This window comes from Diabrotica undecimpunctata, chromosome 1 (genome assembly GCF_040954645.1).
Source record: "Diabrotica undecimpunctata isolate CICGRU chromosome 1, icDiaUnde3, whole genome shotgun sequence".
NCBI classification, from domain to species: Eukaryota; Metazoa; Arthropoda; class Insecta; order Coleoptera; family Chrysomelidae; genus Diabrotica; species Diabrotica undecimpunctata.
Genome location: NC_092803.1, coordinates 57,200,146 through 57,225,681, shown reverse-complemented (window position 1 = coordinate 57,225,681; position 25,536 = coordinate 57,200,146). Strand labels below are relative to the sequence as shown.

Genomic DNA, 25,536 nt, shown 5'->3' with positions numbered 1-25,536 from the left:
AGCAGTTCTCACATATTGGTCTATCTGAAATTTCTTCTGACATGCTATCTATAAATAAAAATAAAAACCTTTATTTTAACCCAACCTTTAAAATATAAAAATATACAAGGTGTTTTTGGTTAATCAAATAACTGGTTTGGAAAAAAAAACACTCGCTAAGTGTTTTAAATGCAGTATTAATCCACAAATTAGTTTTTGTTGCTAACCATTAGTACATCATATAACTTATTTTAAAATTCAACAAAAGTTTTTTTTTTGTTAATTCAATTACAATAAAAATAATTGTGTTTTAGAATAGCTGACTTCATAAAAAAAAGTAAAGGTGAAAAATTTTTCTAAATACACACCATTGTATTGTACCATGGACAATTTTTTCTCACTAAAGGAAGCTATTTTTCATTTAAAAACAACCTACGAGTACTAAATTTCAAGTAAATACGTTTATTGGTTTTAAAGTTATTGTTGTTATTAACTAAAAGAATTTAATTTTTTTTAATTTTAACACCCTGTATCTCGAAAAGTAAATAAGTTTGACCCCTCATTAACTATATCGTTTTGTTTAATTTTTCGAGAAGTATCTACAGTCAAACGTTGTAAGTGTCATTTGGAAACACCCTGTATGTATGAAATATTAGATATTTAATAGAAAATATTAGATACTTACAATTTTGCCACAGACTGAACAGTAGATTTTTCCCATATCCATAGACAGCTCTTTATAAGGTTTAATCCAAGTTGAAGCACTGGTTGTTTTAGGCATTATAAAATCACAATCTTCCTTTTTGTTACTCACAACGAGTGTTTACGCTTTGAATATCAAAACAAAAATGATTTACAAATCTGAGCATCAAATTAGAAATGTTTAGGTACCTAATTCAATAAACTGGGAGATTTTGGAAAATCCCTAAATTAGGAACAAAACTATTAGCCGTTTACCTGCTGTTAAGATACAATAAATTGTAGATAGATTTGGGGATTAGATCATAAAATGCAAATGAGCGAACCCTTAGCGATTATCCAATAACTGAATGCCTCAGTGACCGAGACTTTCTAAGAATGTTGAGGGCTACTTAAATTGATCTTCATTGAAATTGTAAATGTTTTGTACCTGTAGAGATTACGTACTTAGAACATTTCTTGATTAAAATGACTACAAAATTTTATACAAGAATTGAAATAAATTGGTATGTTTAAAAATATTCAAATACAGTATAAAAATCTGAACTTTTATGCACTTTATGCAAACTTTTATACAAATATGCCAAAATATGAAATATTTGCATAAAATATGCACAATATGCAAAATATGCAATATGCATATTTGCTGAAGTCTAATTATGACTTTAAGAATTAGTTGCAGTATTACATATCGATTTACTCTCAATATATGTTCGAGATAAGATATTTTTCGGTGTTTAAAAGTCTTTAGTAATACTCTATCTTTGTTGAGTCTCCTTAGTACTTCTTCGTTAGTTTTCCTTGCCGATTATGTACTGGTGAAAACCTTATGGAGAACCGTAGTTACTACTAAAGACATAGCTGGGGAAAGATTGTAATAGTGACAACCAATGTCTATCGGCTGAATTTTGCATGAAATTTTTGAAAAATGTAAAAATAATAAGTCACGGTTTTAAATGTCACCTAAGGTAAAGGATATATACGAAAAAAGTCGCAGTATCGAAGTTAGGCATTCATAGAACCAAAATAGTGGCCTAACAACGTATGGATAAAAATAACACATATTACGAAATACAGAACAAAAGAAAGCAAGATGATAGCAACAGTTCACAGACTATACATGCCTTAAAAAATAGGAGAGAAAATTGTTAAAGGCTACAAGATTGAAGCATGATAATGATAAAGACACCTGCAATGCACTGTGCATTGGGGTAAAAGTGTTTTACTTCTTTTACTTATACTTCTTTTTTAAGTATATTTCACCACTGTTTTTATGGGAAACATAAATCTGTAAAATTATACTAGAAATATTGAAACCATATTCCCCTTATCGATCTAGTTCTTCTATTAAATGCAATTGTTCTACGACTTTCATATTTTCTTATCGTCTTTGGAATTTCTAACCTAGCAGCATCTCTGATATTCCCTTACTATATTTAAATTTGATAATGTTCATCGCCTGATTAATTATTTTTAACTTGGGATCCTACAAACGAGTACATCCTCTCTCGTAAACACCGTAGCCAATTCGACAGTTAGATAATCTCATTTTCACGGTCGTAAACAAAATGTTTACTTTTTCCGAACCACACTCAGTTGACAGCTAATAAACTGCAATAGAAAATGCAATGATTAGATTTATATTAGTTTTATGTTGTTTACATAAGTTTTTATTTTTAGTCTACTCTTTTGCGTTAATATGATAAAAAGTTTGTATAATGTGTAAATAGGTGAATAGTGATATATCTAATGATGGGCTTAGAAGTAGGTAAGTTTTAAACATAGACATAGTTCAGACATAGTACAGAGAATATTAAAGGTTTTCTAATGTAAAATGGTTAAGATATATATAAAAAATCAATTCATACAATTAATGAATGTCCAAACAAGTATCCAATTTATGGTACACTAATAACGAAGAAGTTTGGATCAGTTTGAAATCATGAAGTTTTTGTTTGAAATATCTAATTGATGGTACTGCAATTTTTTAGTAAATTTAGTTGTTGCCGAATATTAATTTGATTTCTAAAATGATCATTATCATAATTGGCTCGACAATCCCGTATGGGTCTTGGTCTGCTCGCAAAGAAGTCGCCACTGCCGTCGATTCCTAGCAACTTTCCTCCATCTTCTGACCCTTAGAATCTTAAGGTCTTCTTCTACATCATGAATCCATCGTCTACGCGGTCGTTCTCTACTTCTCCTGTCCTCTGGGTTTGAGAATGTCAATTTCTTCGTGCACTCACTATGTGACATCCTAGAAATGTGTCCAACCCATTTTTGTCTCTGCACCCTAATAAACTTCACAATATTTGAATCTGTGTATAGCTGGTATTATTCAAAGTTTTATCTTCGATGCCATAGACCTTTTTCATTTACGATCCCAAAATCTTTCGAATTATTTTCGAAATAATTCGAAAGAATTATAAGAATATTAATTATAAAAATTCGAGAATATTAGGCGGCTTCGATCAAAAGAAAATACCAAAGAAATACGCGTCCGTAAAATATAAACAAACTGTTAGATGTGCTTATATCAACTCGGCGACGCAGAGGATTGAAAATATTTTTCGGTGTTTTAACTTATACGGTTATACGAGGGGATTTCAATATATACCAAGGAATTTTAAAATGCTACAACATATCGAAGAATGCTAAGAATCTCCTGGACAGACAGAATAACCAATGAAAAAGTACTAAGAAGAATAGAGAACAGCAAGAAAACTATAATATTTGGGTCATATAACACGTGGTGACAGATATGAATTCCTAAAACTAATAATGCAGGGAAAGATTCAAGGAAAGCGCAGCATAGGTAGAAGAAGAATGTCCTGGCTGGGAAACCTCAGAGAATGATTTGGATGCAGCTCAACTGAACTCTTTCGGGCTGTAGTGTCAAAAGTTAGAATAGCAGTGATCATTGCCAACCTTCGTCGCGGAGATGGCACGTAAAGAAAAAGAAAATTTTAAGTTTCACTGCACCTGTTAAATCCGAATTAAGTGTCACTCATTTGAAACTCGCACTTGTAGTAAATTCGTATATAAATGATTCTGAGAAAAGTTTTAAGGACATGAGATATCATACTTAATATTCGATATTCATCGTAAAGTGAAGCATTTTTTTGGTAATGTTACGAATGTTGATTTTAGCCAGTCTGATAATATTTTACCTGTGTCGTATATCTTATTGAATAGTGCTGGTATTAGGTCGAGGCTTTTACTTTCGTTGTCTCTATCAATTAATTTAAGTATTTCGACATTGATATTGTCTGGACCGGTGACTTTTCCGCTCTTCTAGGCTTTTACTGCATAAATAATTTCTTCTTTTATTATTTTTGGACCTTTTTCATTTATTCGATCATCCGTGGATGGTGAACAAGGTTTATCATCGTCAAAAAGTGTCTAAATGTATTCTTTCCATCTCTACAGTTTGTCTTCTGTACCTATAATTATTTCGTTATTAATATTTCCTAATATTGTTTCTTATCTCTTTCTGTGTCTACCTGTTATTTCACTCACTTTTTTATGTACATAAAAGGTGTTGTATGTTTAATGAAGTTGTTCATTTTCTAGGTATTTGGTTGAAATCCAGTTTTCTTTAGCTTCTTTTTGCACTTTTTTCTAATGATTTTATTGGGTTTGTATTCTATTGAATTTTTTTGTGTTTTCGTCTTACGTCCATGAGGTATAGGATCTCTTGCGGTATCCATTCTTGTTTTCTGTTGTTTTTCGTGATGCCTTCTTCTTGTATCTTTGGTATTTTGGTTTTTAGAGCATGTTACTTCAATGTCTGTCTGTACCAAGTTCTCTTAATATATTTTTAATATATAAATCTTTCTTAATATATAAATATATAATTAATAAACATTGTATAAATTTTATACGTATTTTGAATTAGCGCGCCACTTCCCACCTTTTATTTTGTAAAACACAGCATATCCGATGTGCGGACGTGTGCTGTGCTCAGAGTACAAAAAGATGGCGAGTTCGTTCAACAGCGTGTAACTTGTGTGTGAATAAAGTTCATGTTAATCATAGTTTTTCATCATTCAATGCACATTTACTGAAGTGTTTTCATTCCCTCTACATGGTCCTTCGTGCTGAATATAGTCGATCGAGTAAAGTGTTGCCAGAAATTCTTCATCAAGCATTCTGCCGCTGAATTGGTCAACTAGATTCAACAACTTCACCGACAGTTCCGTCAAATCTAAGTGGTTACATTTTCAAGACAATTTATTTCATTTAAATGACCTAAGTATTCCCAGACATACTATTCTAAAGAATTCTATCCGTCGAGAGATTCACGGGTTCTCTGATGCTAGCGAATCAGCGTATGGTGCTTCAATATATATTAGAAGTGTCGATAATCGGGGTAATACATCAGTCAATCTATTGTGTGCTAAATCCAGGGTAGCACCTCTTAAGAAAATCTCTGTTCCGCGTCTGGAACTCTGTGGTGCCCTTATTTTATCACAGCTTGTGTATAAAGTAAACCAATCCCTTAACATTGATTTTCATGAGAAATTTTTCTGGACAGATTCAACCATTGTCTTAGGTTGGATCAAAACTCCCTCTCACTTGCTTAAAACGTTTGTGGGTAATCGTGTTTCCGAAATACAGTCTAAAACCAACATTGCAAGTTGGAGACACATCGGTACAACTGACAATCCAGCTGATATTTTGTCTCGGGGTATCAACCCTGGTCTTCTTAGTTCATGTGATCTCTGGTGGCATGGCCCAACATTCTTAGTAGGTGCTAAAGGTGGTTGGACTGCTCGTCAGTTTGATTTTCCTAAAGTTCTTCCTGAAACTAAATCTTTGACTAAATCTCTAGTTTTAGTTGACTCTTTTAAATTTCAATTTGAGAGATTCTCAAGTTTAACTAAGCTTACGAGGTTGGTGGCCTATTGGTTAAGATTTAGGCACAATGCTCTGGTTCGTGACAACTCTCTCAGGTGGACTGGTTCCCTTACTTCGTAGAATTACGTTCATCCATTCAGTGTTTGACCAAATTAGTTCAATTAGAAAGTTTCGCTGATGAAATTTCTCGTTTAAAGGAAGGAAGATTGATTTCTTCGAAAAGCAAGCTTGTCAGCCTTAATCCTTTCTTAGATGAACCGGGTGTAATAAGAGTAGGAGGCAGATTACGTCATTCTCATTTTGATTTCGACAAGAAACATCCCATGTTACTTATTGCGCGTCATCCGTTTACGACTTTGGTGTTCCGGTCAACTCATTTTCGACTTTTTCATGCTGGCCCTCAGCATCTTCTTTCTGTGGTTAGAGAAACTTTTTGGCCCATTAACGGCAAAAATTCTGCAAAACAAACAGTTCGTCAATGCGTACGGTGTTTTCGTATGAAGCCTACTCAAATATCTCCAATAATGGGAGATCTTCCCGCCGCACGTGTTACTCCAACTCTTCCCTTTTCTGTGACAGGAGTTGACTATGCTGGCCCATTTGTCCTTAAAACTAAACGAGGGCGAAACTCTTACAAGGCATATGTTTGTCTATTTGTATGTCTATCTGTAAAGGCGATTCATTTGGAGCTTGTTACGGATTTAACAGCTCAGTAATTTTAAGACACATTAAAACGATTTATTGCTAGACGGGGAAAACCCGCACAAATTATGTCTGACAACGGTACAAATTTTGTTGGTTCTAACAATAAGTTACAAGAGTTAGGTAAATTTCTCAAAACCAATCATCCTCATATATCTGATATTTGTGCACTACATATGCACAATATATACATGCTACACATACAATATATACATTGGCAATTTCTACCTGCCCATTCGCCTCATTTTGGAGGCCTATGGGAGGCTGGAATAAAATCTATGAAGGCACATCTAGTACGTGTAATGTCAGAATCTAAACTAACTTATGAAGACTTTTCTACAATACTTGCTCAGGTTGAAGGAATCCTTAACTCCCGGCCTCTAAGTCCTATGTCTTCTGATCCCTCTGACCTTTCTCCCATCACACCTGCTCACTTTTTAATTGGACGATCGATGGAATCCGTGCCATAAATTGATGTCACTCGTATACAGCCAAATAGACTCTCACCATTTCAACGACTTCAGCAACTTCGACAGCAGTTCTGGCAACGCTGGTGGCTAGAGTACGTTTCTGAGCTGCAGCAACGACAAAAGTGGAAGCAGAATCAGTCAAACATACAAATTGACACTCTGGTTCTAATCAAAGATCGGTGTTTGCCTCCATTGAACTGGTCTATGGGACGTGTTGAAGTATTGCATCCTGGCCCAGATGGTGTGGTCCGAGTGGTTACCACTCGAACTGTCAAGGGACTATTGAAAAGAACTGTCGTAAATCTATGTCCTCTTCCAAGTGATGTTCAAATGAATAAACATTGACAATATTTTTTAGTGTTCTAATTTTTAAGTGTTCTTTTATGTTCTTTATTTAATATTTAGTAAACAAAAATATTTTGTTTGAAAGCTTGCCCTTTACACATTTACTGAAGTGTTTTCATCCCCTCTACAAACATTATATATTTATACAAATAATATAAAGTTTAAAATAAATTAATTTTCTGCGTCCCATAGAATGCGAAATATTGTAAATTTTTCCAGTGCGCTTTCATTCTAAAAAAACCAAAGCTTGGAAATTTCTTTTCTCGACTTTAACGTGGCGGTATTTTACGATTACAATCAGTATAACGAATAGCGAACTTTTTACACCTTCTCTGTATATGCGATCTATAAATTGTATTATAAAATCTAGATCTTCACTTATAATCTTTTCAATTTTCAGCTCTTAGGAAAAAAATGCTATCTTCGTTCCTAATGGTCATCGAAGGTCCTTTTTTAAGATTGTTTTTTTTTTACCTTTTTATCTTTTATCTTTTCAGTGAACCTACTTATAAGCGCATGACAAAAAAGGTGTTATAAATTTTTATAAGCTAAAATGTCAGCCCTTTCTTAAACTGTTTTTTAGTAATAAATTTAAAAAAATGTGAAGATTTTTTAATATACCTTTAAATGAAGCCTCAAGTACAATTGTTTAAATAATACTTTCCGGGACAAAGAAATTGAATAACTTACAAACTATTTTGTCGATCTAGCTGAGATTTAGCCATCGAGCAAGCTCTATGGATTTAGCACACTTCAATTACTTATTAATAATTGTCATAATTTCAAGTGGTTATGTGTATGTCATTATACAAAGTAACAAACTGCAACAATATGGGTATTTTGCAATTATCTCGGTCAATTGTTTATTTATTTTAATTAGGAAATTCGCAAATTAAAAACTTTAAATGATTAACGACTTCTATTTGAACCATTTTTCTCTAAAATGTATTCGCTCCGTGCGTGACTGACGCGATACCTACCGCCTTCATCTGTCAGTTTTGGACCTACCAATTTTCAGGTTAAACATATGACATTAATGACATGTTTGACATTGTTGAATACAGGCGAAATTGACAATTTTTAATAATTAACTTTTTAATTATATTTTTTCAGTTTATGTACAAAATAAATGTAGTATTAAAAACTGGGTTTCTCAAAATTCATCATAATATATCTTTTTAAGTCCAAACGGAAAAGAAAAGTTAAAAATCTAGTACTGGCAAATCAAGTTTTTCACGTGAAAGAGCATATAATTAAAAACAGTAATAGTAAAAGTTATGATATAAAAGCTAAAGTCATCAGGCACTCTTCAGTTAGCTTGAAGCCTTATAAAATATCATTTAAGGTAAATTATTTAAATATTTCAATTGCATAAAAATGAGGTTACGTGATATTTCCTTTTTCATATTAATAGCACGGATCCATTTTTTTCTTTTCTCTAATTTATATGTAATCTTTGGGAATCTATAAAAACTACACTTACTATTTTTGGTATTATTAGCACAACTAAATACGCAACATGTATTTGCACACATTTTTGATAAAATTTATGCGTAAAAAGATAGTGTCCAATTTTGTCATATTTCGCCGCTACGCACGCTGGCATCGTTTCAAGGTACTCCTACCATGGTCACGCACGGAGCGAATAAGAAACGTGATTTTTCACTATTTATGATTGTTTAAAAAAACAAAGCAAAATCAGCTGTGAGTCTTTGGATTCAAATTCATCAGCTATCCCTCATCAATATTTTAGAACCTCCAAAAACTGTATAAGATTTTTACGCGAATTTTTTTTATTTTTTCACAGACATACTGCGGTAAAACGTTTGATTACTAGATCAAACTGTTATCTCTATCGATTCTCTGTTTCTATATCATAGTATCTCACTATTATATAATGATCCGTTTTGAAATTTTGTAATAAAACGATCTGATAGAGGGCTAATTTCAGTATAGTACTTTTTCCAAAGAAACATTACTGCATTTTTCGCCGATACTATACTCCCGTGTATAATTTTTTTGCAATATTCAACGATACCTACACATTTAATCGAAGCATGCCCTAGATCACGTTCGGGAAAATGATAGGAAATATTGTTAATTAAACATGCTAACACATAAAGCACGTGACATGATAAATGACGTCGTAAATCTTTTTTGGAGGCTAATCCCCAAAGAAGGAAAATATTTTTCACGCGTTGGAAAAATAATTAGTGAACTTATGAAAAATAACATAAAATATGGATTTACCTTGATAAACCGCTTGAAAAACTGCGATAGTAATTGATACACCTGGATTCAAATTACATACGTGGTGGATCAATAAAATAAATAATTCTTCTTAAATGTAATTCTTGAACCGATATAAAAATTTAAAATAAAACTCAGTTAATGCAACTAACTGAGCTTTATTGACACTAACCATTCTTGGGGCGTGGTTCCCCAAGAGTGGTTAGTGTCAACTTTTATAAATCTTCCAAAAAAACCCAATGCGAGAAAGTGCGAAGACTATAGAATTATAAGCCTTATGAGCCATTAACTTAAAACATTTCTAAAGGTCATTCACAAAAGAATATATACAAAATGTGAGGAACAACTAACAAGAACACAATTCGGATTTCGTGATGCTCTGGGAACACGGGAGGTCCTTTTTGCTGTACAGGTGCTATTTCAGAGATGCAGGAATGTGAATTGTGACATATACGTATGCTTTATAGATTACCAGAAGGCGTTTGACAGAGTAAAACATGACAAATTAATGACTCTAATGCAAGAAATTGGAATTGACAACAAAGATCTTAGAATTATCAGAAACATTTACTACAATCAAACGGCCAAAATCAAAATAGAAGACCAGTTAACTGATAAAATTGCAATAGAACGTGGAGTACGACAGGGCTGTATTTTGTCTCCATTGTTGTTCAACATTTATTCTGAATGGGTATTTAAGGAAGCTTTAGACGGTTGTGCGAAAGAAATACTAATAAACGGTGAATGGTTGAATAACATTAGATATGCAGATGACACTATAGTTTTTGCCGATAATCTGAATGACTTACAGATATTAACAAATCGCATAACAGAAGTCAGCACTAGATACGGAATAGCTCTTAACATAAAGAAAACCAAATTTATGACAATTAGTAAAAAACCAATACTAAACGCTAAACTTACAATCAACCAACAGAATATCGAAAGAGTCGAGCAATATACATATCTAGGCACCAATTTAAATAGCCAATGGGACCACTCAACAGAAATTAAACAGCGAATAATAAAAGCAAAAGCAGCATTCGTTAGAATGAGAACCATTTTCAACAGTCGAGACATATCATTAAAAACAAAATGCCGTCTATTGAACTGCTACATATTCACAGTTCTGCTCTACGGAATGGAAGCATGGATACTGACTGTTGCATCTATGAATCGGCTCGAAGCTTTCGAAATGTGGTGTCATAGGCGCATCTTACGTATATCCTGGGTTGACAGAGTTACTAATGTGGAGGTCCTGCGTAGAATGGGGAAATAATGTGAAATTCTCATGACCGTCAAAACTAAAAAGTTCTAATATCTAGGACATGTAATGAGAAATGAAGAACGTTACGGCCTTCTCCAGCTGATTCTCCAAGGGAAAGTAAATGGTAAGAGAGAACCGGGAAGAAGACGCATTTCTTGGCTTCAAAATTTACGAAAGTGGTATAACACGACTACCACTGAATTGTTCCGCGCTGCAAGAAATAAAGTAAAGATAGCCGTGATGATCGCCAACGTCCGGAACGGATAGGCACTTTAAGAAGAAGAAGTGCAACTAAAATTCAGTTAATCACGTTAACAATGGCAATATGAATTAATGTTGTAAGGTCATCGTAAGCTTACTTTAGGCCTTACCTTTGCGCTTAAGCCAAGTGGTTCTTCTAGTGCCCTATTCGTTACCGAATATTGGAAATCATTCCGGCAACAATTTCATCCATGTTTGCTCTGAATAGTACTGTGGTGGATATACATTCAAGGATATTTGTTTTCTGTGGACAAGTCTCTTACCATGGACTTTGTCTAGCAAGGATGTAGAAACACTCAGAGGATGGAAAAAAAAAGTTCTCAAAATTGATGTACAAGTTAGAGACACCGAAATCTGGGGGTTAAGGAAAAATCAGGAACTGTAGCTGCTGTTTGGGAAACCAGACTAGATAAAATATGATGATCACGTATAGACGTCCAAAGAGGAAAGAACTATCAAGACAGTGTTTCTTCTGAGTGGCCTGAGGAGAAGAAGGAGTAGAAGGAAGCTGCAAGAAGCGTGGCGAACAACCTAGGGAAATTGGAGGTATGACGAAGGCGACAGCGTGCCAACAACAGAGAAGAAAGAAAAATGCCGTGAGGCAGACCGGAACCCTTTAAGGACTGTAGCCTCAAGGAATCGTGGTCTTTCTTACCATACACTTTGTCTTGCACAATACATTTCAGTAATTTATATTTGGTTTAATTTCTTGTAATAAAATCCAAATGTACTAATTTTTTACGTTTTAGCGTACACATTATTCCTTTTTCTTTGCGAAGTTTTAGACAATCGCACAATAGTTTAATGACAAAGGAATTTAAGAATTTGATTACTTATTAAGCATAATAATAAATGACGGCATAAATTACAATATTTCAATAAAATTATTAATACAAGTAATTAAATAATAATTTGCGATAAAGCTATAAACAAAGTTAATAATTTCGAGACGAAAGTAAAATGTTTTCGACGGATAAAATGTGCAACACACGTCACAAAATTAAATAGAGTTTAGCACAAACAATATGAACTGAGCAACGAAAATGTATATAATGTATGTATATATATATACGTTGTACTTTTCCACGTAGGGTTGACTAGGACCAGAAACAAGTGAAGTGTTGAGATTGCAGATATTATATCATCTTCGGATGACTCTATACCGGAAATGCTTTAAGTAATGAGTTAGGGAGTTCTTCTAATTGGATTCGTACCACTGGCAATTAGATGGGGTTGTAGGTATGACGTATGGAAAATGGGGGGAGCACGTGCGGGAGGTGGTCCGGAAGGCTGCGAATAGTGCGGCTACGTTGGGGAGGGTGATGCCGAACATTGAAGGACCCAAATCCGAAAGGAAAAGGGTCTTACACGGTGTTGTACAGTCGATCGTCCTCTACGCGGCACCAGTATGGAGCGAGGCGATAGAGATAACGGCCTATAGGAGTCTCATGGCACAAGTGGACACAACAAGTCTGCGAGTGGCATGCGCCTAAAGGACTGTGTCTGCGGCAGCCTTATGGACCATCACTGGATGTGTTCCGTTTCATATTTTGGCGGTGAAAAAAAAAAGAGCTTTATGAGAGAAGAGACCCAAACCTTAGTGTGTCCGAGAGAAGACAGGAAAGGGAAAGGTTAGTTGAAAGATGGCAAGAAGAATGGAACAACACGGAAGATGTGGCACAGTGGACGAAAATGCTGATACCGAACATAAGAGATTGGGTCGACTGTGGCCACAGGCGACTGGATTATTTCCTGACGCAGGTGCTCACAGGACACGGGTGTTTTAGGGCCTACCTCTATAGGATCGGAAAGGCTGATACAGATGAATGCCTATACTGTGGACATCCGGCACTGTGACACATACGATGTTAGATTGCAGCAGATGGATAGTGGAAAGGAACAGAATGGAGAGAGCGACAGGCGTGAATTTTGTTACACTGAGAGAAATGATTGAGAGAATGATTGAAAATAAATTAGGTTGGACTAACATACACAGCTATATCCGTGCAGTGATCAAGAAAAAGGAAGAGGAAGAAAGTCAGCTGGACCAACACTAAAGGTAAGAGTGAATGATGCTCAAAGGTGAAGCTAGAAAAGTGGGTCACACTGTATGAGTTAGAGAATGCCTGAGTCAGACTGTGTGGAAGGAGGAAGTGCCCATCTGGGAATGATGCCGAACTAGGAGCGATGAGTGTCTTCTACGCGCTACCTGGAACGAGACAGGGAGCCTCCTTGCTGATGAATAGAGTTTGGATGTGTATGAATGGAGAATGAATAAATAAAGGTAGTGCTTTGGAAGTGATGCCGGCCTTACGGCGGCCATTCCGCTTCCGGATCGCTGGATGACAGAGGAGGATCTCGTTTAGCAGGTAGGCGTTCGGCGTAGACTCGGCGACGAGAGGGCATTTTAAAGTACCTCGAGAACTATCGCCGGGGTTTTCGAAGAACGAATGCTGCACTAAAGTTAGTCAGGCGGCGTCCTGGACTGAAATCTCTTTTGAAGATTCCAGACCCCCCTCTATAAAGACGAAAAAAAAAGGCATGACGTAAAAAGAGTTTCTTTTACAAAATAACGATCCAAATCAAAGATTGAGATCTATCCACTGATCACAAAAACCTGGTTTCCTTAAAAGAGTAATAGTCTTAAAGTATCTAGTTGTGGTGTGCAGACAATTAGTATATATAACAATAATATTTTTATTACTTTTTTAACTTTATTACTGTTATTTCTTATTATGGTATTATATCCTTTTTAACTAAGTAAATATCCTTTCTTGTTCTTTATGTACCTTGTCCTTTCAGAATGTTTGGTTATCATCACAGCTATTTTAATCTTATTTACTTCCAGTCTACATAGCATGCTTGTATCAATACCAAACCAATCTCGCAACTTGTTTTACCATGAAGTCTTTCTTCGTCCTGGACTAAGTTTGCCTGTTTTTGTTTTCCCCTGCATATTATCTAGTAGTAACCAAAATGGGGCCTCTCATTACATGTCTAAACTACTCCAGCTTTCTCTTCTTGGTGCTATTTAAATTTTGGTGTCTTGTTGAGATGTCCTAGTATTTTGGAGTTTCTAATCTTTTCTACTCAACAAATTTTCAAAATTGGCTGCAGTAGACTAGCGCGAAGCATCATATTACTTTATACTAGTTTTCTGTAATTTTAAATACCCATGATTTTGATATTACTCGACTTCGTCTTGGACTTACTAAATTTACCCACTGGCATATAATTGGTCACAGTATCTCACAATATCAATTTAACAATTTCTGACCATTTTTATTTCGAATACCCTATGAAATCAACACCATGTATATAAAGAAGTCATGCATAAATAATTAAATATTTTATACAATAAGGTAAACAATATATTGTAGTTTTTAAATTAAGTTTAATTGAAATCATCCATCAAAATTGGTATACAGGGTGAACTACAAAATGCAATTATGATTTTCTCAATTTTTTTAAATGGATTACCGATTATTTTATTTTTTAAAAATATTGTATTTATGATAATCTTCCATTTTTGTATAGTATTTCCTATACCTAAACTCATTATTTCTGAGATATTTTTAGTTTTCTTCAAATTTCAGGAATACATTAAATTTTTGTAAGTAGAAATAAGTATTGAGTGTTGAGTGATAATATTACAAAATTATTTTTATTCAATAAATAACTGACAAAAAATAATAAACCATAATAATATGTAATGAATGTAACGTGATATTAAGGAAATAAGTCTAAAGTAAATGTTTAAAATGTCCACCTTCAACGTGTATACAAGTGTGTAACCGATATTCAACTGACCGAGCCACATTTCTTAACATTTGTAAGTAAATTTTATTAAAGCCTTCTCTTATTCTATTTTTCATATCATCTCGCGTTGTTGAAGGCTTTGGGTATACAAGGTCTTTTATATAGCTCCACATGAAAAAAACAATTTTGGAAAATTCCGGTGATCGCGGTTGTCAAAAAGTTGGTCCTCCTCTGCCTATCCACCTCTCAGGAAAGGTATTATTTAGATGATTGTGAATAGGAGCAGTTTAGTAAACTGGAGCACCGTCGTATGAATGTGAATGTGAATGTGAAAACCACATTCGTTGTCAAATATTAAGCGGTATATTTTGCAGTAGTATTGGCAAATGATTATTTAGAAAATCCAGATATATGGCCCAATTCACACGACCGTCCAAAAAATGTGGACCAATCACATAATCGCCAACAATACCACCCCAAACATTTATAGACCACCTAGTTTGACTGTAAGTGTTAACAAAATAGGGATTGCTTGATGTATAGTAATGAAAATTATGCCGATTCACCGTTCCGTTTTTGTGAAATGTAACATCTCCTATGAAAAGTACATAATCGAAAAAAAATCGGTCTCTTTGCACTTGCTGCTGAGACCATTGACAAAAAGCTAATCTGCGTTGATAATCATTGACTGTTAATGTTTTATGTAACTGTTTGCGGTAAGGATGCAGTTGGATGCATGCAAGGATTTTTGCCACCGAAATTTGACTGATATCATGTTAACGTGAAATTTCACGATTGCTGATGTGGGATCTTCAGTAGCTATCAGTACATCATATTCCTTTTCTTTACTTAGAACAGTTTTGGTTCTCTCATTTTTTTCATATACACCTGACCCAGTGGGAACAAAACAATTCATTAATTTTTCAAAAGCTCTTGCGTTTGGCTTCCTCCGTTTAGGATATCGCTCGTGATATAATATTCTGAATGCAAGTAAGCAATTTCTCGAACTTTCTCCTAATACCCAGATCATATCTGATAGCTCTTCTACAGTAAAATTCATTTTTAACAATAAAGACAATCCACACAGATCGATTAAAAAGTAAATAATATGAAAACTGTCATTTTTAAAGCCTACCGTTTACGGTTTAATAATATGAAAACAGTCATTTTCTCAAAGCCTACTATTTTACCTTTGTAACTGACACAAATGACATTTTACTTATTAATAACTGCGCGTCATAATCGGCAGATGGAATGTTTTATTATAAATTCCTGGCTTAGAATACTGTTTTGCTTTCTGTTTTGTGTGAGATATTTATTGAATAAAAATAATCTTGTTATATTATTGTACAAAACATATTCTCTTGTAGGAATCTTGTATTTCATTAAGGAAATATGATATTTCCATAATATCACATTTATTAACCCATTAATGCCCGAATTATTTTTTTTAAGTTACAGTGCTAAATTTTAAATATACACATGAGACACATATTTTAAGCAATTTATAACTTAAACTAGCACATTTGTTTAAATATTTTTTGAGTTAGAGGCCGTGCCTTATATGAAACGCTAGGAATTTAAGGTATGTTGAAATAACGTCTTTTTTTTGAAAATTTGTTGAAAAATAAAATTAAACGTGAGAAACCTAAACATTTAAACAGTAAACAAATAAGTATAAACCATTTTTTTCTATGAAAGGAAGCAAAACATGTAATGCATAACCCAATACCACATTTTTGGCATTGCGTTCTTACGGCACTGCCTACATGATTAGCCTTTACACAACGTCTTCATTTGGAATTAGGCACGTATTCAATGTAATGATGAAACCGATCAAACTGAATATTTTCGTGAACTCTCGTGAACTCGAGTCCCCAGCAGATGTTGAAGGACGACCAGCTCCTTTAGGTGAATTTTTGTATTTTGATAAGTAGCATTGAACTATTTCCCTTCTAAACTGAAGTTCTCAAATTTTTTCTCCCTGTACTTCTTGCTAAAATCCACGCGTTTTGAATGCTGACATCCAACAACCATGTGAAGATGGAAAACCACCATTTTTTTCCTCTAATTCCAATCCGATACACATTGACATTAGCATCCATCTGATCAGTGCCTCCCATGTAGTTGTTATATTGGGTTATAACGTCAGGTCATGGAATTGTTATCTTTTTCTTTTGAGAAGCACAATATCTGTTAGCTGAGGTTAGAGGAAATACCCCATGAACATTAGATTCCACAGTGACAACGGAATTGTCTTTCCATCGTACAACGCTAATCTAATCATTTTTTGATACACTGTAGTCGTATGTTCCTCTATCAGTCTTCTTTATTTCTTTTACCGATTTCAAAGGCCAAGTCTTAGGAACGCGGTTTTCTCTAATTGTTCCAGTGCTACCGTAATTATGTTCTGTCATGTATATAAGCAAATTCATAGAAGTAAACAAATTATCAAAATAAAATCTAAACGGTAGCTCTCTGACTTCAATATCTAGATCATTTATAAGTGATATAAGAGGTGCTGTTGCTTTATCATACTGTTTTTGATCATCCGCATTGGCATTTGAAGTGAATCCTTGGTAAACTTCAAAATTGATCAAATATCCTTTTTTAGTGTTGAGAGACCAAACTTTGTACCCAAAACGTATTGATTTGCCACGGATGTATTGTTTGCATCCGTGGCGACCAAAATATTCAATCATGGACTCATCATAATCAATTTCTCTTTCGGGTATAAAATATTTTATAAATTTGTCTTTCAATAAATTTATCAAAGGTCTAAGTTTTCACATTTTCTCATCTTTATGGAGGTTTGTGTTGTCACTGCAGTGCACGAATCTCATAATTTGGTCAAAACGGTCACGTCTCATAGCTTGATATACCATGTTATTTCTTACATCCTCATCTGAATCCCAAAAGATTCTTCTAGAAGGAAGATCACAATATCCAGAAACAATAAGTATACAAAGTAAATTCTCATTTCGCACAACGTAATGTTTGGATTCGGACAATTTATGAATAACGCATATTTATTGCTTTCATTCACTAAATATTTAACAACTTCATCATCAAAAAATTGTTCGAAAATATCCACAGCTGTCATATCTCGATATTGCGTATAATTCTGTTCTGGAAAATTGTTGTTCCTTAGGGTACAAGCCAAATCTGTATCTTTTGCCTAATTATATATTTTATTTTCTTTACTCTGTTTAGCGCGAGAAGTAGTTGGTAAATTGTCTTTTCTTCCTAAATTATCTTTTGCCAATCATTTATTTTATTTTCTTTATTCTGTTTAGTGTGAGAAGTAGCTGGTAAATTTTCTTGATGCTGTTTATAACTTATCCTTCTACCGCTTACGGAAACAACTTCGGCTTGTGCTTGTAACTGATGACTTGACAAATTGTCTAACAAACCTCCAGACTCTTCATCAGCCAAATCTACATCTGACACATTGTGTTCGTCCGGTGGAGCTATATATATTTTAGAAACATCATCATCATCGCCTTCCCACAATTCGTCAGATTCAATAATATCCGTAAGTTCTTGAAGAGTCAAACTAAAAAAAAATAGACCCGTTTAGCCTAGAGTGCCATATATGGTACGCTAATTAACAAAGGCTTATAAAATAATTACAAAATATAATTGAACTAAACTTTATACCTCACTTATACTCATAATGAAAATAAAACGTTAGTTTTGAAACATACAGAAATTATTTACTTACGGTCGAGAACTGGCCATTTTTATTCTTATAAAATTTTCAACATGTTTTAGGTTATTAAAATGTACATATACCTTTTACAAAATATCATTTAAGTGTACATTATCAGTTAGGCAACATTAAATACTAATGTGAAAAAATGGGAAATCTGAAATTAATTTTTAGATACAGTAACATTTTCTGTACCATATATGGCACGCTAGGTAATAATGGGTTAATACATTCATTGTATATTGTTATGGTTTATATTTGTTGTTAGTTACTTATTGAATAAAAATAATTTTGTTATAATATTACTCAATACTCAATACTTATTTTTACTTACAAAAATTAAATTTATTTCCGAAATTTGACGAAAACTAAAAATATCTCGAAAAGTAATGGGTTAAGGTATAGAGAATGACTATATAAAATGAAAGATTATTTGAATGATAGAAATATTGTATTTATCATGAAAATGATAAATACAATATTTCTAAAAGATAAAATATAGAGTGATCCATTTAAAAAAAAATTAGAAAATCGTAATTTTGTTGTGTAGTTCACCCTGTATACAAATTTTTGTCAATGATTTTAATTAAACTTAATGTAATAACTACTATAATATCGTTTACTTTATTATATAAAATACATAATTGTTAATGCACTACTTCTTTAATTTAAATTTTATCAATGATTTTAATTAAACTTAATTTTAAAACTACTTAATATGGTTTACTTTATTATATAAAATACATAATTGTTAACCCACTACTTCTTTATATACATGCTGTTGATTTCATAAGGATTTCGAAATAAAAATGGTCATAACTTGTTAAATACTTTGTATAGTAATGCAAAACTCAATACTATAAGAACAAAAATTATGAGGTGTATTCTGCTCATTTCCAATTTGAAAAATATATATGGTGCCTCATTTAAAAAATTGTATGTGTGGTATACCGCGTAGTTATTAATCACCCTGTACAATTTCACATATGTTCCAAGTATATAGAATATCATTGCCTACATTTTTTCTAAATAAGTTTTTTGGATATTCTATACCATATTGGAATTATGGACCGATGTCGCACTAAAAACTCACCCTGTATATATATATATATATATATATATATATATATATATATATACCTCGCTTATAACCCTACAATCGTTTTATGTAAATAAAATTTATTAATGTTTCGTATTTTAAGTACGATTTCCGAATTGGAAATCTAAACATCAAAATAAGCTTATTTTAAAGTCACGTTGTGCCTTATTCGCAATAAAAATAATAAATTGAAATATCAAACCACAATAAAAAACCTTCATATGAAATTATTTGGCAACGTCTCATGTCGCGTAGTCAAAGCACCGAATCAAAGTAGAACACAGGTAACGAACGAGTAGAGGTGGGCATTTTTTTTTGAATCCTGAGAAAACTAATAAATATTTTTGAAAAATTTAAACGCAGAATGAAAGAATACATTATTACCGAGGGCCGAAAGTCTCTGAAAACTTCTATAATGTTTATTTTAATAATTTACAGCGGCGAAAAAAGAGAAAATTTAGTGTGATTTTGAATTTTAAGTATCTCATTTAAAAAAACTTTTTGTTTATTTCGGCCCTCGGCAATAATGTCACCTTTCATTCTGCGTTTAAATTTTTCAAAAATATGTGTTAGTTTTCTCAGGATTCGAAAAAAATGAATACATTTAAAAAGCATTGGCCTGAAATTTTGCGCCTACGCTCTTAACGCAACTAAACCGATTTTCGTAAACAATAACTATGATTGTTTAACAGTAGTTTCAAATAAGAGAGTACCTACATAAACAAACATTATGGCTATTATCGTTTATGTGTATATTTCTTGAAGTGAAAGAAACTAATCAAGGATATATTTATTATAACTTGAAAAATAAACTAAACAATACAAATAGTAAATCGTACTTACATTTACATTACACGTTATTATTAAATCGCGAATCGTCTAAATTGACATTTAAAAACGTAAGTTTTTCTACTTTACTTCTTGTTAACCGTGTTCTTCTTTTATTTAAAATTAAAACCAGATTTTGAACATGTGTTCACATTTACAATACTTTTTGCTAAACCCGATATTAGTAATTGTACTACGCCGGATACTATGAATGTAAGGTTACCGTTTGCTAAAATTTTATTGCAAGATTCTTGAAGGCAGCGTACCATAACAATCACTGAACTACCCTTCAAGTATTTTTGGCCACTCATTGTACTTGTTATTTCTTAAGGCCGTAAAATTTGGGAAAATTGAAAACAAATAATCCAGTCTTCATTATTTAGATTTGGTCCAAGTCTAAGTCTGGAGAAGTTTCAATCATTGCAATATTCAGAAAGTGGACCATAAAACCTGGATCTTCTACAAATGCGCATTTTTTGAAAATAAAATATTATTCTTATACTAGGTCAATAATTTTGACTAAGAAAAATAATTCATAATTGAATATTTACAATAAATAAATCCTTTGACGAACTATCAATAAAGATTTGAAATCGAAAATGCAGATCAATCGTAAATCGAAACTCATTCATTAATCAGAATACCTAGTTATAAAAAACAAAAGAAAGAGTTAAGAAGCTGGTTACTTCTATAAAAAAAGAAAAAGAAGATTGTACTAGTGAAAATCAACCAGTACAAGAAAAAGAAACTGATAAAGATGACTTAAGTCCATGGTGTATTTTTGATGAATTTATTAGACATGACTCATCTAAACATACACCTGTATCTACAGATATAAAAGAAGTCGACATGTATTTGTCTGATATTACCCACAAAAAATTTCGAACGGTGATTGGCACTGTCCATTGCTGTGGTGGAAAAACCATCGCCATGTATATCCTAACTTAACCACTATATTCATAAAATATTGTCGTATTGTAACAAAATCTGTTCATTGTAAACACATGTTCAAAATCTGGTTTAATTTTAAACAAAAGAAGAAACAACAAGAAAAGTGGAAAAACGTATGTTTTTAAATGTCAATTTAGACGATTCGCCATTTAATAATGTGTCATGTAAATGTAAGTACTATTTGTATTGTTCAATTTATTTTTTAAGTTATAATAAATATATTCTTCGTTAGTTTCTTTTAATATAATAGCCAATATGTTTTTTGTGTACTAGTTTATTTGAAACTACTGATAAACAATCAACTAGTTACAGTTTACGAAAAACGGTTCCGATAAAAATGTCAACGACCCACCTCTACTTTCTTAGGATCGGAACCAGAGATCTCAGATCGGAACTAGTCGGAACTAATCGAAACTAATCGGAACTAATCGTCTTACTACTGGGCAATGGGCAGCAATAAGAAATGTGGAGGGGAGACCAAGGGGAAATATGATTGTTATCTTTGTCTGTTCGCTGAAAATATGATTTTATATCTGCGTTAGATATCCTGTTAAATTTTACCATACCGACCATAAAGTTTTACCTACACTGTATATATATGTCGCTTATAACCCTAAATGTTGATAAATAATTGAGATGATGATGAAAAATAGTTTAATACATTTAGATGAAAGCTGTTCTTGCTTTTTCACTTAATGATTTTATTTCCTGAGATTGGTTGCATTATTTATTTAATATTGTGCCAAGATAATGTATTTCATCAATACTTTCTTTGCTAATTATGTCATTTTGGTTTTAACTTCTAGATCGTACTCTTTACTAGTGTTGTAGCATTTTTGACTCACGCTGCATATTGTGGGAGGGAGCCGAAAACAGTTTCCCTATTTTCTCATTTTTCCGTTTTTGGTTATGGTCTGCTGCTGATGACGTCAGTGCTTAGGGTTCGTTAATAGCTTGTGTCTTGTTCATTACACAAAAAATGACCGCAAGAAAAAATATGAAAAGATTTGTTGTAGGAAGTCACATTTGCAACAATTCCAGTACTTACCATTTTTGTCGAAAAGTTGAAAATGGGAGAGATATTAAAGATGACGGCTAATTTTAATACATTACTACTGACCCCCCTCCTAAAGGTTAGAATAATAAAATTTGGGGTGGCTCGTCATGCAAGTTTAAAAGCTGTCCCGACTGGGCTATATAGTTTCTTGATCTTTGCCGTTTGACTGTTGCGTTAAAATCGACCATATAAGTACTTTTTGAGTGATTGTTGTATGTAGTTGGTAACTTAATGTAAATATTATTTGTATCTTCTTTAAAACTAGCTTTGTAAATGCAAAGGCGATCAAATATTTTACCATCGGTTATTAAAAACCATTTAAATGAAACGTCGCAAAATAGAACAACAAAAATGTAAGTGTGTAAAAGGGCAGAATTCAATCTGTTTTTTGTACCGATAATCTCGCGTCGGGTTGACGCATCAGATATTATGTAAAAAATATTTTTTAGAGTATATATGAAAGGGTCTGATTTAAGAGGTAATAAGAATTTACATTTAGTCATCGAAAACTCGAATTTTTTACGGTAAAGTAAATATGGTACAGGGCTTGTTTATATACAGACAGAGCCGTAGTAAGGAAAAAATATGTTTTGTCGATAAAGTACTATGTTACGGCTATAACAATCAGACCAATTTACATTCGACCAAATCATTTCACTTAAGATTTGATAGCGTTTGTATTTTATCTGTTTAGGTCATGGTTTTTTTCTTCCAACAACTTTCCACAAGAAAGTCTAATAGTGATTAAAATAAATAATGAAGAAATTATCTGTATTTATTTCTAGTTTCAGATATGGCAATGCCAAATCCGAAATCGATACCTAACAACATCTCAGAGGGAGATGATACTTCCTTGAGATCTTTGAGTTCTGAAGATGTATCCCAGGCTCCCAGGGGCTACTGTTGTGCCAAAAGTATTAATCCAGCCGACGGCAGAGGACGTAAACTGCATCTTCTTCAAATGTTAATTCTTCCTTTTATACCTATTTTGGCGTTAATAATTCAAACATCTGTGTTGTTAAATAATATTATGATAACAAGAAACGAAGTGATGGAAATTAATAATCAGGTAAGATTTTTCTAAACAAAAAACTGAAGAAGAAAATAACTTTCGAGAAATTTTTAAAAATTTTTAATATTAATATTTCCAAAAAATAAAAAAAAAACTTTGTCCGATTCGAAAAAATTGAGTGTTACGATTTATTTGAACAAAATTGTTTCAAAAATTTGAACAAACTCCTTGAACTTTATTATGGGGAATCATGGAATACTTACTCCACCTGGAATAAATCAAAAAGATAGCTCCACTTCACTAGATGAACAGCATAAAATAACCAAAACCCGTAACAAAGATCTACATACGCATTTAACAAATGTTCAATAAATAGATAAATCTCAAGATTTGGGAATGCACATCCCACCCACCCTTAAACCCCACTCCTATTATTTTCACCCAAAATCCCCACTAACAAACAAACTGTTAACTTTAAAGGTTTAAAGAAAAAATAGCTGGACACAGATCCACACGTCATTAAAGCCCATCAGGAAAAGGCCCCTCAGGCATGCCCTTCAGGCAAAACCCTTCAGGAAACAGCCCTTCAGGACCAATTGCCCTAGGCAAACGCGAAACCTGAGCATTGAGGCAATGTGCGACAAGCACGGGCTTGATGGCCAGACCCATCGATCACTCAGCCGGCAAGGAGACCAAAACTAGTTTTTGCCAATTTGGCGACTGTTTGATCGAGCACACAACTTCCGAACAGGGGGCCGTCAGCCTCCTGCCGACCCCCTGATCGGACACACATTTTTTTTTCCGGGACACAGAGCCCAAAGTCATGCAAAAGTTAAACTCAGTAAAGTAAATAGGGAGAAAAGCTACACTAATCTACCCCTACAGTCAGGTGGCCTAACCACAAGTCAAGAAAAACGGAGGGTGTTTTCTTTTCCTAAAATCGCCCTTCGTAACAGTTGAGGAGGGGTGGAGGAAAAACCTGGGGGTCGGATAGGTACCGAGCCAAAACGATTAGCTCCTTTGGAACGTGACCGGTCTGATCTTCGGACATGGGGGTCCCACTGACTAGCAGTGGTACACTCATGTTCCTAGGAGTTGGGATGAACTCATGTGTGTGTGTGCTCCTAGATACAGATGCGGTAAAAACTAATGGTAAATGGGTGTCAGTCCATATAACGATCATTTACGTAACCACAAGAACCGTCAACATCACGACCACAGTCCTTAATTAAAAAAACACCAAACAAGCTCGACTTACACAGATACAATGCACTTGAAAATGAAAATATATATATATATATATATATATATATATATATATTAATGTGATATTAAAAGTCAGAGGTGCGCCAAGCAATTAATTAGCTAATTAATTAATTAATTAAACTTATTTAAATGATGCAATTATGATTTTATCACACTATTTAATTCTCTTATCTCAGGGTTATATTCGTGCTTCAATATCTATGCTTTACATATGATAGGTAAGGTCTAAAGAATATCGGAATAATAGTCATATATGATACAAAATTATATATTGAAATAAAATTCACACTCAAATATCTTAAACAAAAAATATCTCATATAATGATTATCAAAATTTTGTTCTACGTACGTGAACCTTCAAAATTTAATGTTATACACTATATAAATTAAAATTTCAAATCAAAATTGTTGTTCTATATCTCCTGATAAATATTTCTATCTTTTCTGAAGCAATTAAAAAAAAACTTTGTTGATAAAGAAAAACTGACAAATGGTAAAAAAAACTATCTCTCTGATGATGAGTTGTCCAAATCCTTGTTCCTTGTAGCCTACTCTATCTATTCTTAGCAGTTCCCTAGGTAATCAGCAATCTTACAACAAATTATTGCGAGCCTCTCGTCTTCAATGATCTCCTTCAGATGCACGTATCGTTCAAAAGACGCTAGCCTCTTCTCCTCTCGATAAACTGAATCTCTCGTTCCGGTCTGAACAGTGACTCTTGGAATATATAAGTAGAAAAGTATGACTTACAATATTTTACTGGATCAGCTTCCGTCAGGATACACTTAGTCCACGAAAACTCACAAACATTCACTTCTAATGCTTTCTATCACTTGGGAACCGCCAAAGAACTACGACTGTTCGCCTTGCACCCTTGAAAAACAACTGATGATCTTTTTTCCCTCTAAAATCTAGCTAAACTCTCATTCCTACATAAATCTCCCACTTTTTCCACTCTTTGCCAATTAAAGTTCGTCATATTTATCCCCATCTACCATTTAGATGACAAACAACAATTT

The 25,536-nt window shown here is 33.4% G+C and overlaps 1 protein-coding gene across 1 annotated transcript in view; it reads left to right on the top strand.

The window, feature by feature from the left end:
* Window positions 1-2,310: 2,310 nt before the first annotated feature.
* The window catches only part of LOC140449599 (uncharacterized), a 137,184-nt gene continuing 113,958 nt past the window's right edge, over window positions 2,311-25,536 (top strand). The window contains exons 1-2 of the mRNA XM_072542823.1: window positions 2,311-2,446; window positions 23,025-23,308. Coding sequence (XP_072398924.1) covers window positions 2,428-2,446; window positions 23,025-23,308 — 303 coding nt within the window. The 5' untranslated portion in view covers window positions 2,311-2,427. The remainder of the gene's footprint in view (window positions 2,447-23,024; window positions 23,309-25,536) is intronic.